The sequence below is a fragment of the Pecten maximus genome, chromosome 17 (assembly GCF_902652985.1).
Source record: "Pecten maximus chromosome 17, xPecMax1.1, whole genome shotgun sequence".
Classification (NCBI taxonomy): domain Eukaryota; kingdom Metazoa; phylum Mollusca; class Bivalvia; order Pectinida; family Pectinidae; genus Pecten; species Pecten maximus.
In genome coordinates this window covers 29,626,406-29,639,590 of record NC_047031.1, presented here as the reverse complement: position 1 = coordinate 29,639,590, position 13,185 = coordinate 29,626,406, and the positions used below count along the sequence as shown (strand labels likewise).

Sequence of the window (13,185 nt, the reverse complement as noted above, 5' to 3'; positions counted from 1 at the left end):
GAAATTAAATATGTTTTTAAGTAATGGCTCTTTATTACAGAAAACCAGAATGTGATATCATCATAATCAGCTTAGCGATTTAATAAATATTTCGAATATGCCCCGTTTTTGTGACATGTCTTTACTCCGTGCAAATACATTTACGTTAATCCTTTAATTTTTTTTTTTTTTTCATTTGTCAATCAAATATGATGTGAACAGACCATATATCGGAGGGATTTCAACTGTAATGATCTGTTACAAAATACTAGTACAGATAATATAAATACATATAATGTACATTGTAGATCAGGATTACCCGGATAGATTCATAAAGATGTGCAAAAATTAAGACTGAATTTAGAATTCAGAATTCAAGTTGAGGTTCCATTCCCTAAACCTTTTACTTGGTATATCTCATTGTATCCGATAAATCAGAGAATATCGACATGGGGGATACAGCCTGAGGGTTATTGCTTGACTGATGTTTTAACTACAAACAGACATGTATACAATATTAAAACGCTCCCTCTGTGAATTTGATGCAATTACTGTATCGCTGAAATATTATTATAAACGCACAAAATGGCGGCAGGATATGTGTTTCACAAACACTTCGTTTGCAATGAATATTTTTAAAATTTGCCTTTTATTGATTTATTTATTGATTTTTTATTTATTTCTTTATTTATTTATTTATTTATTTTATATTTATTTATTGATTTTTTAGGTTGACATCATTTGTCCGTTTAGCGTCTTTTGTCGTTTCCTCAATGAATCCCGAGTTCATTTGTCATTAAATAATACCGATATGATAGCCACTCGATTTTATGTTATTTTATGAACACTGTTTCTAATAAAATAGAAAGATAAGAACAGTTCCGGAATCAAAAATAAACAGTGATTCTAAAAGATAAAAATCGTCACTTTTAATGGGTTTGTTTGGCATTTTACGTCATATTAATATAGAAGACGGTCTTCCATCATAACTCGGTTATCCAAACTTAATTGACCAACATGCATCTAATGTTTCACAGCTGTGTTTTATTGAATTCTATATTTAAGCAAATACTAGATGAACTATAACTGTGTGTCCATGGGCACAGCGCGTAAATAGTTTGTTTAGGTTTAAGTGTTTTGCCCAAGGACACACGAAATAAAAAAAATACCCGAAATTCTAAGTATATTACATTCGAAATGGAACTGGTCTTTAAATTGTAACTAGCGTATATTACACACGACATAAAACTAGAATTTACATTTATTTTTATTTTTATTTTTTTTGCTCAAATCAATATGCAAGTATCTTTCATGTAAGAAAGTGTTAAGATGTTTTTAACGATAGCCCGGAAAGCCGCTGCAGAAGAAAAATATATTCTGATTGATCTTGATGTTAATATATGAACGTATAAAAATCGTAGTGCCCTGATGCATTGGTTTCATTTCCTCGATTCTCACTTTGTTAACATGGTTTGAGCTGAAATAAACGGATATCTGTGGGATATATTAGCAAACCTTTAGGATCAATATTACAGGAGACAAAGAGGTGTTAACCCGTATAGTTAAAAATTAATGATACTCAGACGACATAAACAAAATTATCGCGTGGATATCACAAAATACATTAAGATGCATCACAATACAGATGGTTTCACAACACCTCAGTCCTGTATAATACAATGACGGAATAGGGTCTATAACACGTAATTCGGAACCATTAATAACTTACTATTTGAACTGATAAGACAGTAATAACATTACAGTACACACAATTACATCAAACACAGCAGACTGAAATTGTGTCAGATACAAATATTGGTTAATAGCTACTAGCAGCGTTTCTACAGCTTCAGTAATTTGATAACTCCTGTACGAGTAAAAACTCGGGTAAATGCTCGCCCTCCCCTTCCCTATCCTTTTTCCTTTGAATTTTCTCTTCTGATCTCCTGCTCACGTATTTAATCAATGCTGTAAGATTTTCCTGTAGGTTTGTATTTTGTGAAATAAACCCCTGTCACCACTTTAATTTCTGCTTAGTAAGCAGATTTACATAGGTTCAACAACTTGTTTCTGGGTCCCATTTTATAGTATGTTAAATGTATTGTGTATATTGCTTGAATGGTTTACTGTACGCACTTGCGAAATAAAAGAAGGCTGTTACTAAATGCTGGTTTTTATTTGCAACGTAAGTAAGATATTTACAGTCTGAAGTGGTCGCTTAAAGGGAAATGAATATGATATCCAAAAAAATCTACACCTATGAAATTCAAATGAAATTCAAGTATTAAAATAAGTAATAAAAAATAATAATACACCGCGAACACTTGTACACAAGGCCATTTTACATTATATAAACATTGGTTATATCTCGATATTATAGACGTCCACAATAAAGGTAATATCCATATAAAATCCGCGGCCATAAAATACCTTGTAATACAGGATCACGGTGCTAATAAAGTCATCGTAATGCTTATAACAGGCATAAATCGAACAAAAATCAAACAGCTATATTTTCAGTCTGCAAACAAACTGGGATTAAACTGAGTACCGCATGCCGCAGACACAGCACAGCTTATCAAGTGGTGTTCTCGACAACTTGAATACAGAATATCTCACAATATTTTGACCGTTAATAGGGACAAGTTTCACGTTGTTAAGTAGCTATACCGATCATGATATACAATGTTGACGACACAGGAATGTCTACTTGCTAGACATCCACATTGAATGCAGTGTATCCTCTTATCGCAGGTGAGATATAACGTACTAATTCACTGTCACCTGAGGTCTCTAATCAGAGGTGGTCTTTATGAAGAGGTGGCCTGGTAACGCACGTGGTCGTTTGATTGGACACTGGATAGAGATGACCTCTTAATAGGGGTGATTTCTCTGTAGAGAGTGTCTCGAAGTCGGGTGTATGCGTAACTGACTTTTTGTGAGAATCGTAAATTTGGTCTGCGATTCGTTAAATTACTTCGCCCAACGGTCACTGCTGGAGTAACTTATCATTTTTATCGTTCACACAAACATTACCAAGTTATCGACATACACCCCCAACCCCCACCGCTCACCCTCAATATCATTCCCTATTTTATTAAACAGTGTTTTTATAACGCTCATCTATAAATTTGTACTATAAATAGGTTTGCTCATTTTCTATGTAATCGGGTCGGAACCGTTTACAACGGTGGTATTACAGTTAGATTAAACTGTAAATGTATCCAAAATGTGTCTATTCAGTACCGAACCTACCAAATATTAACTTAAAGCTAAATTAGCACAGTAAAAACGCCCTATCAGATCAAGTGTTACAAATCTGAGTTCAGGTACGTCATCAAATTGGGAACTAGGAAGGTAAAAACGGGACCTCCGACCATAGCAACAAGTATCCTACACTTTTGACTTTAAGTCCCAAAAGGAAGCAACAACTTTCCAGTGAGATCGTGATGTCGATAATAACGGTTTTATTAAATGATAGGAGCACCCGAAACGATTCATCCTTACCAATACTGACCGTCATCATTAACAATACTGACCGTCACCATTTACAATACTGACCGTCATACTGACCGTCATCATTAACTATACTGACCGTCATCATTAACAATACTGACCGTCATACTGACCGTCACCATTAACAATACTGACCGTCATCATTTACAATACTGACCGTCATACTGACCGTCCTCATTAACTATACTGACCGTCATACTGACCGTCACCATTAACAATACTGACCGTCATACTGACCGTCATCATTAACAATACTGACCGTCATCATTAACAATACTGACCGTCATCATTAACAATACTGACCGTCATCATTAACAATACTGACCGTCATCATTAACAATACTGACCGTCATCATTAACAATACTGACCGTCATACTGACCGTCCTCATTAACTATACTGACCGTCATCATTAGCAATACTGACCGTCATACTGACCGTCATCATTAACAATACTGACCATCATCATTACAATACTGACCGAAATCTAATATGTCGAAACCTTTATTACATACATCGGGAGATAAGACATCGATGATAATTATCTATACATCAGTGTTTCGATAAAAGAAACAATCTGACAATAAAACTGCATTCGAAAATTTCCTAACCTGAATAACTTCTATCGATTCCTTTCAACTAACAATAATATACAAAAAAAAAGAGTTATTCACTTTTTACTATAGTAAGTGAAACATTATGATTTCAGGTTAATGTGACGGAAACGATTAAATTTCCTTAGCCAAGCTCAAATACACACAGGGCTATGCTCTCACTAACAAACAAAAGCTCAGCGAATTCTGAATTATTAAATGGCTATAGATTGGTTCACTAGACAGTCACGTTAAAAGCCAAACAATGTTATGACTCTCGCCCTGCACGTGCGTGCTCGGGACAATGGTGCGCTGTTGTGATATAATATAGCCTAAATTGATTTCAATAGTACAGTTCGTTAAGCGCCCTCGCGGCTGATGGCTACCGTAATAGCCGAGCAGGCACTAAACCAGGGCAAACTATTCGCAACAAACTCCATTTCACCGCGGTCTAATATCATTCCTTTAATCATGTTTGGCAAAATCAAGTTATTTACTTAAAGGGGAAAGAGCCACTATCTTTATTTTTTAATCAACTCAATTTTGTCTTTAAGTATATGACATAATCTACGATTTCAAAATTTTTCATGACTATGCCGTGATTAAAATCCGTATATATGTTTTAATTTGTTACGAGTTACTCACATCTCCAGGTTTTATACAAAACAAAACAAAAACGGACAATACATAGACTGACCTCATGTCTCTAGAATGTAAAAGCTATAAATAAAAGTGTTATAATTGTCATGTTTACGATATGTCTTGATGGTAAGATTAAATTTAGAACAATACAGAAAAATGGGAATGAATGTCAATATATTGTGTTATATTACAACAAATATTCGATTAACACCTGACGTTTAATTGACTTTAATTTGTCACACTCTTTAGTCAAATGACCAGTGCACCTCATTGCAGAAATACCAGCAGGCATACTACATGTATCACAAAGATCGTGTACAAGCTCAGATTGTCCTGTTTATACTCGTTTATAAAACATATTGTATGAAAGCTTCTTTTATTTACAATATTCAATGCATTGCTTCCAAGTACAGTTTACCTTCTGCAGTGTGTATAATTCATTTATTGATTCTGGATGTAGAACTCTACCACTTCTGTTTTCTCTAGTGAAATAAGAGTATGTTGTGAAGATATTATTTACACAAGAATCCGTAGTATTATTGTTATGTAATATTTCAGTTTGTAGAGCAGAGCGTAAAGTAAACCGAAAGATAAGGAAATAATGAACAATGTTGTACTGACGGTAGTGATAACTAGAACTGTCAGGGAACTTAATACTCCCCGACTGTACATAAAACAGTATATAACGCGGTCATTAACGCAGAACTCTGAAAACAATACTAAACCAAGGAATCAATCACCTGCGCAAGACACGGTAAAATGTACCGATTCAATTGAAAATATCTTCAATAAACAAGTGGCATATGGACTAAAATTTAGTTTATAAAACATGAATTATAACAGCATTCGAAATATATAAGAAAATAGTGAACAGTTTACAACTGATTTCGGCACTAATAACGTAGCAGTATTGCTCTCTTAAATTCTAACAGAGATTGGGATTAAAGTATAACTTTGAAAAGAACATCCGTTTTCACACAAACATCTACAGAAGAGCGGACTGGCAGATCATTAACCTCTCCATATCAAATGCCAGCAATATCTGTAAACGGACGGACTGACAGATTATTGACCTCTCCATATCAAATGCTGAAAAGGTTTAATGACGGACGGAGTGACAGATTATTGACCTACAAATTTAAGATACCAGCAATATTTGTAGACGGACGTGGCTGACAGACTATTGATCTCCCCTAATCAAATACCGACAATCGTTTATGACGGACGGACTGACAAACTATTGACCTATCCATATCAAATTCCGGCGACATTGAGTTGCTCAGTTCAACAAATTGTGATGCCACGAGTGTCGGAAGTCGTTTAGGACTTGCTCCAACATTGAAATCTTTGATGATTTCGTCTCCAACATGTATTCCATTTCTTTTAATTATGCTTTGCAACGCTGCTTGGCATGTTTGGAAAGACTAGCATATAGGCCATGCTTGTTAAATTATTCATTGGTCTCATTTATACCAAGTAATTGAACCACGTTATTGAGGCACTGTTAATTATGATGGTATTCTGAACCTACCAATAAGTTTAATGAATCAGACTATTTTTATACTGATATACTAGAAAAAAAAATTTTCCTGTTTAACAGCTTCGCTACACGTTTGGCCTTGACTACTGCATGCTAAGAAGCCTGATTGACATGCCTGTGTGATCTATGGGTAAGCAAAGGACAATGAAATATGTTTTAGTTGTAATAATAGACATCAGATCATCAGATAGATTAGTCAGGGATTGACATGACGGGTATCGTTGATGAAGCAGACATCCCTTATACTTGTTCCTGATTCCATAAAAGTGTATGTAGTGTTCTTTATTTTCCATTCAGGTCTGAATCAAAGTGTCGCGTCTCTCCTCAATGTCTCATATTCTGAAGACAAAGAGAAAAATAGAATGCGGACTGCCAAACGTCACTCGTATATATTAATGTTAAAATGGTGAACTAATCTGACCTTTCCCTCACACGGATGCTAGATTATATGTATCACATATGAGAGTTACAATTGATAGATCTCTCTCATACTCTCCTATATTATCCCCTGAATATACTTTGGTTAATGGTATTCCAACTAGACATGGTGTAATTTAACTCTGAGCATGAAACAGTTGTCTGAACTAAACATCAGGGTGTTCGGGAGACATAGTTGTATCAAACGTGTCTTTCACCTTAGCGACCGGGGTTTGATTCCCCAATCGGACGTGAAAATGAATGGGGTCACCGATTATTCCGGTTTTCTCTCACAGTAAGACCCATCACATGCTTTGATCCGGGCCGATAAGCGTAATAAATATAAGTTGACATGAAGTTTTCAACAACAAAAACTTGTGTTATCAGACCAGGAGCTCCATGAGGGTAGGCGTCTTCTGCGTCCTCGATAACGCTCGCCATACAAAACTGAATGTTACATGTAGTTGCCTCTCATACAATTTAAAACACGATGAGAATAAGTCGCTATGAGGATGCATTTTCTTAGACAGGTTACCAGTCAGTAGTTGAAGAGAATTGTCCTGCTAAGTTACAACATTAGATTATTTCACGCTATATTTCAATGTATCATCAGACATATCATTGAAACGAAGACCATCAAGCTCAATTTACTGCTAGTTATAATGTCTAGATTTAAGACAAAGTCTGTTAATTATTAACAGCTAGGTGTCGTGGTTATACACTTAACTTTCGCAGATTAACCAGAAAAGGTACACATTTGTTTAAAACATTTCTCCAGAGACACTTGTTTTTAATTTTTATGATATTTACCAGTTATTAGAACTTTATGTTTGAGTAATCTTTGATCGCCGTATGAACTCTGTACATTCAAAACATAGTCGAACTCTTGAACTCGAATATCATGCTTAAGAATCACGAATTCAGTTCCGACGGTAAAAGTTATATGTAGAATACACTCGGTTACCTCGACTAAAGTAGATATATCGAAGGTCTTATAGACCCCATTGGCTTTGGGATAACGAGGTTTAACTATATATTCAAATTAAGTATCGTTCGATTTTAACTCAAAAGAAAGGGCATCAAGCAAATATTTGATTTTCAAACAAGCATATCAACAATACGTATAATGTCTCCATGATAAGATTTACAATTCCAAGTTCATTTTTATAAATCTTAAATGTTCCGCAATTGTGACTGAATATCTATACAGAATGCTATTAATTTTCTCTAAACCATAAAACACTTGAAACTCACGTACATACACAAAATGTACATGTATATGATTGTATAGAACCGGACAAACCTTTTGTAAACAGTGATTAATACATTGCACATTTACTCGAAGCTAGCATGTTTAAGTTTATCCGGTTTGTCGATAGATAAATATAGTTGGTACTTGGAAATATCCTAACTGAATTAGCGATCTGAGTATTTAACGTCCCTATCAGGACACATTCGTTATAAACTGACTATCGGTGTTATTAGACTTGAGCTTTATAGTAACATACATAGTTATATATCTATTGAAGTTAAATACCGACTTTCAGCTGGTTGGACGGCGCGGTGGTAACCGACTCGCCTTTGATTTGTGTGACCGAGGTTCGATTCCTCGTTAAAACATGAACAGGTGTAGAGTCACCTGCATGACCACACGGGTTTTCATCGTGAATTCTGACTACCTCCCACATTAAGACCATTCACACGTCCAGGCCACCAAGCGTGGTTAACATTAGTTGATATAGCATGTATTTCGTTTGTTGTAAAATAGATATAGTTAAATTCACGAACAGAAACGTAACAGTTTAGAGATCATGTATTGAATAGTTTGGTTTATTTTGTTTAACGTCCAATTAACAGCCACGGTCATTTAAGGATGTGCCAGTTTTTGGAGGTGGAGGGCTAGTGATAAAGTGTCGAGACACCTTAACCATTCGGCCACTGCGGCCCCCATGTCTTGAATAAGCGAGTTATGAATTTATGTTTGGATAAATATGCATCGACAAGTGCATGATTTAATTGCTGTAAGATATATAAGCTTAGTCAGATATTTGACATCATTACACATTATTGTTTTTAAGAGATGTATATATCTTATGTATAAAAAAAACCATATACAATTCTATGTTGTTGTCGTCGTCGGGTGTGAATGGAAATTTGCGTATGCAAATATTTTGGTAACAAAGACTGCGAAGTGTTAGATGCAGGTTTCTAATCTTTACTTCATAAATACTTTACACATAAATACTTTACACATTAATACTTTACACATTAATATTTTTTGATCCGATATGATATTTACTCTCGGTTTTTACGTGATCCGCATTATTAAGTAATATTTTCGACCGACTGCTATTTTCAATCAATTGTAAAGCCATTTTTTAAATTTCTATTTTTTAAATCATAATTTGTCTAAATTAGTGCATACATACATATGCATTTCTATTCTATATCATTTAATGATAGTATGCATGGTATTTTCATGGTTTTAATGTTTCCATATGTGAGGAAAACATAATAGAAGATATTAATGTTAACGCCTTTAGTATGATTTAAATGAAACCCTGTTAAAGACAAGCGGCAAAATACCGCACGGCTTGAGGGAACTTATCTGTAGCTTGATTGGTTACGTTTAAGACTAGTAAGCCATAGGTCCCAGGTTCAGATCCTAGAGGAGGCACTGACTTAAGTTTATGTTAAAATCAACTTACTTGAAAACTTGGCACCAACGTCCTCCCGAAGAATCTTGTTGTACGAGGAAGGGCCTGTTATCAGTGTATATTCCCCTGTCATGTCCTTCCTTTTGGTTCGAATCTCCTTTATTAATGCAGATCCTGCTAAAAAGCAGAACCGGTCCGAAATTGCGTTCTGACCATTAGGGTCATACAAAAGCTTCAGTTTCGGCCATCGGTAATGGGCGATCGCGGCAAGAATGAATCTCGTCATAGAGTCAAAAGCCATTCCCATACGAGTGAGCGTTTTATATTCCACTTTTTTGTCTAAGAAGTCTTCCGCAAGTCCCCCAGGGGAGACAACTGGAAGACCCCATGATGGAGCGTACCTAGCAACGGCAGCTAGACTGTAATCACAAACGGGGCCGAAAAAGGCATGACCCCCATCATCCATGAAACGGAAGGCTGCCACCGGGGCACTTACGGAGTCACACTGTGTGTTGTATTTGGTTACGTTTAATCTGTGGAAGGGAAGTAACTCTCTTTTTCCAACCTCTTCAATTGCTACCTCTATTGCTGGTTCGACCATCATTCGTGAAAAATATAAATGTTTTTCTGGTACCATCAGCGCAATTTTCACGTCAATTTTACTGAGTTCCACCCCTGGAAGAAGTGTTACTATGACCATGGTCATTTGTAGCAATACCGGAAGTGACCATATTTCCCCACACGGCCCCATGATGTGTGGTATCATACGTGCAAAATCACATAAGATTTACAGCAGCAACTTAATCCGTTTGAATATTCCTCTTTGGTTATCACAATTTTAAGTCATAAAACACACACTTATCAAACACTTCATTGCACTTTTCACACATATGTTCCTGCACAGAATCAAACTCCAGAAAGAATGATAGAATTCCAAGCAATGAATCCTGTATTGGCAGCCAAGAGCTTGTGGAACGAACCAACGTTCCGATTTACTCACGGACAGGCGGCAAAGACAAATAACACTGCCACTCTATAACACGTGGCTGGTTAAATAGTATATAAGCTTTCTGATGAAACTGACTTTCACCTGCGTTATCATCTGCCGACGACAAATTGTGTATATGAACTACTACATCAGACGTATACTTTCTGATAAACACAATCGGAGGTGTTAACAGGAATATGGTTTTAATATAGCCCGACCCGTTTATATGTAGACACGATGTTCATCAATTTAATCAATTAAAACAATGACAGTATCGTAAACGAAACGCTGAATTGTCTGTCCTGTCGGACTGTTATACTATAAAGGGGTTAATATAAACTAAACTGAGTAGGTAATTACTGTATATATCCAATCGTTCTGTTATAGATTTTGCGAGATGAGGTAGCAAATTTGGCCTTGGGATATAACTATATATATATATATCGTTGTAGTCTAGATGATAAAACGTAACATTTTAAGATATATTCAAATTAGGCAAGTTTCTGTTAAAATCTTGGTATAAAAAATCAAGGTTTAAAAAATAAACATACGGACGCAAAAACTGTTAAATAATATATAAAAAATGAAAAGAGAAATCATAAAGATATGTAATGATACCGGCCCTGTTGATACGATTAAACGGTAGGAGTATCAATTAAATACCCATAGGTATAAGTCACGTGATGGGTTAAAATTCCATGTTTATGATTCTTTATCTAAAACAAAAGATAATTAAAAATTAATATCAAATAATATTGTTCGGTATTGAAATAAGAAAACTAAACGGTCGGAAATATCATTAACACCCCTGACTGATATTTATCCATCTAACACGTGTCTTTAACCAGGTAGAAAGGTGTCAATCAATCGTGTGAGACAGCTTGTAACTTAACCATCAAACACCAATAGAGCGTGTCATCAAACATCATACCGATTGCCTGTATAATTTGGTCTAGATTTGTTATGTTAAACACTTAATTCGTCCTGACACCTACTACTATATACTAAACTTATTAACCGATCTGCCTTACCCTGGTTGGTTTTATAACATCCCAGCTTCACATTGTGTACCGATATTTAACACCAACAGGTAGTATTGACACATTTGTCAACTTTGTCGACTTGTTTACACTGTTGTTTATTCACAGATTTGGTAACTCCCATGTGTCGATACTATCTCCTTTATACACGTGTGTCCTGTAACATATCCTCGAGTGTTTTGTAGCACTTCACGACGTATTACTGTCGGCTCCTCAAAAACACATGCTGAACATATATAGCATTAAAGCTACAAGTAATATCACGAAAATTCACATTCCAAATTCCTTCATGAGGTATCTTTGACCGATTCTAAGCTGATCCGGATCGTTCCTGTACCATGCTCCGGTTTGAATGTTAGCGTATGCGCGCGCCATATGAAGTGACACAGGACTCTCTGGCCTTCCACTAGCCTATCCACGCGGTGTAAACACAGAGTATATGTGTATCACGGACTCGGCTATCGCTCGTGAATAACGTCACTTAGGATACGTGTCTCAACGATATGAACGCTATCACTAGTTATTTAAATTGACACAATAACGAGACACAGTAAGACGTCGACAGAGGACTGCAAGCATTCCATATATGTACCATTTGAGAACGACAATCATATTTTTTTCAAATAAAAAAACAACAAACATAACAGTTAACATAAAGAAAGACAGACACAGTACTTGTCCAGATAAGTAGAATGTAGGAATTCAAACCGTTATGTGCTGAAGGAAATGACGATAAAAGAAGCTCCCTTTTTAAATTCAATATTTGCACTTGCTTTTAAATCTATAAATTCTTGACTGTAGAGTAAAAGAACGTTCCCTAACAATTGTCAATAACTCTCCGTTTACTCAACACCGGTAATGATATATTTCTTTAAGTCTGACTGGGTTAAACGCTCTCGAGTCTAACAATGTCATCAACCTCTGGAATATATCACCAGGCACAGCTTACTGATGTCATATTATCATTTTGATGCCTAAGATCCAATGATCCAATTATATTCACGTATTCTATAATAGAACACTTTCATATAGGTTTCTGTCACTCAAATGTCAAAATAGGATATTACAGCAGTGGTTAAGTATATAATGTCATCCAATCATATCACCATGGATCTATAATGATCGGAAGTTTAGATTATGTAATCACCGACTGAAAACATAGGTGATACCTTTACTAAGTATGTCGCCAATACTATCACATTTCCAATTATATGTCTCCCCATTAAAGTATCATAGCTTGTCATCAGACGACCTCTTATGGAATAGATTATTTAAAATCTACTTTTACATTGATTAGAAATGAAACAATTCGGGTTAATCTGAACGTAATGCTCTATTGTTTCTATAGCTTAAGTTAAGTTTAAGTTGATTATACCGAATATGCCTACGCCACTGTTACAGTGTTATTGTTTTCAGATCTGTCAAAACTTAACGTGACACACCGTAGACAAAAGTTCCAATTTTCTATTCGCTATTCATTATTTCCTATTTTCTATCCGCTATTATTTATTTCCAACTCAGAATCAAGTTTAGTTTCCAGCATTGGTTTTGTCATTAATATTATTGTGTTTTCCTGAACAATTTGAACTAACCTCAAACTATAATTGAATTAAGTTCCATTCTAATATATCCTCGCTCTTTTGAATAACCTGTTCTACGTAACAATACGATACCTCGATGATGTCTATCACATTATATTCCGTTCACGTACATTTCTCGTTAGATTAAATTGCATTCATAGATTTTTGTGCAATATTTAAATAAACCTGGATTAAGGTTCCCTACGGATATTACGTGACATGCCCGCAATTCCG

At 35.4% G+C, this 13,185-nt stretch overlaps 1 protein-coding gene across 1 annotated transcript in view; it reads right to left on the bottom strand.

Moving 5' to 3' along the window:
- LOC117315776 (atrial natriuretic peptide receptor 1-like) overlaps positions 1–10,870 on the bottom strand; it is a 349,153-nt gene extending 338,283 nt beyond the window's left edge. The window contains exon 1 of the mRNA XM_033870136.1: positions 9,395–10,870. Within this exon, the coding sequence (XP_033726027.1) occupies positions 9,395–10,109 (715 nt within the window). The 5' untranslated portion in view covers positions 10,110–10,870. The remainder of the gene's footprint in view (positions 1–9,394) is intronic.
- Positions 10,871–13,185: the final 2,315 nt, after the last annotated feature.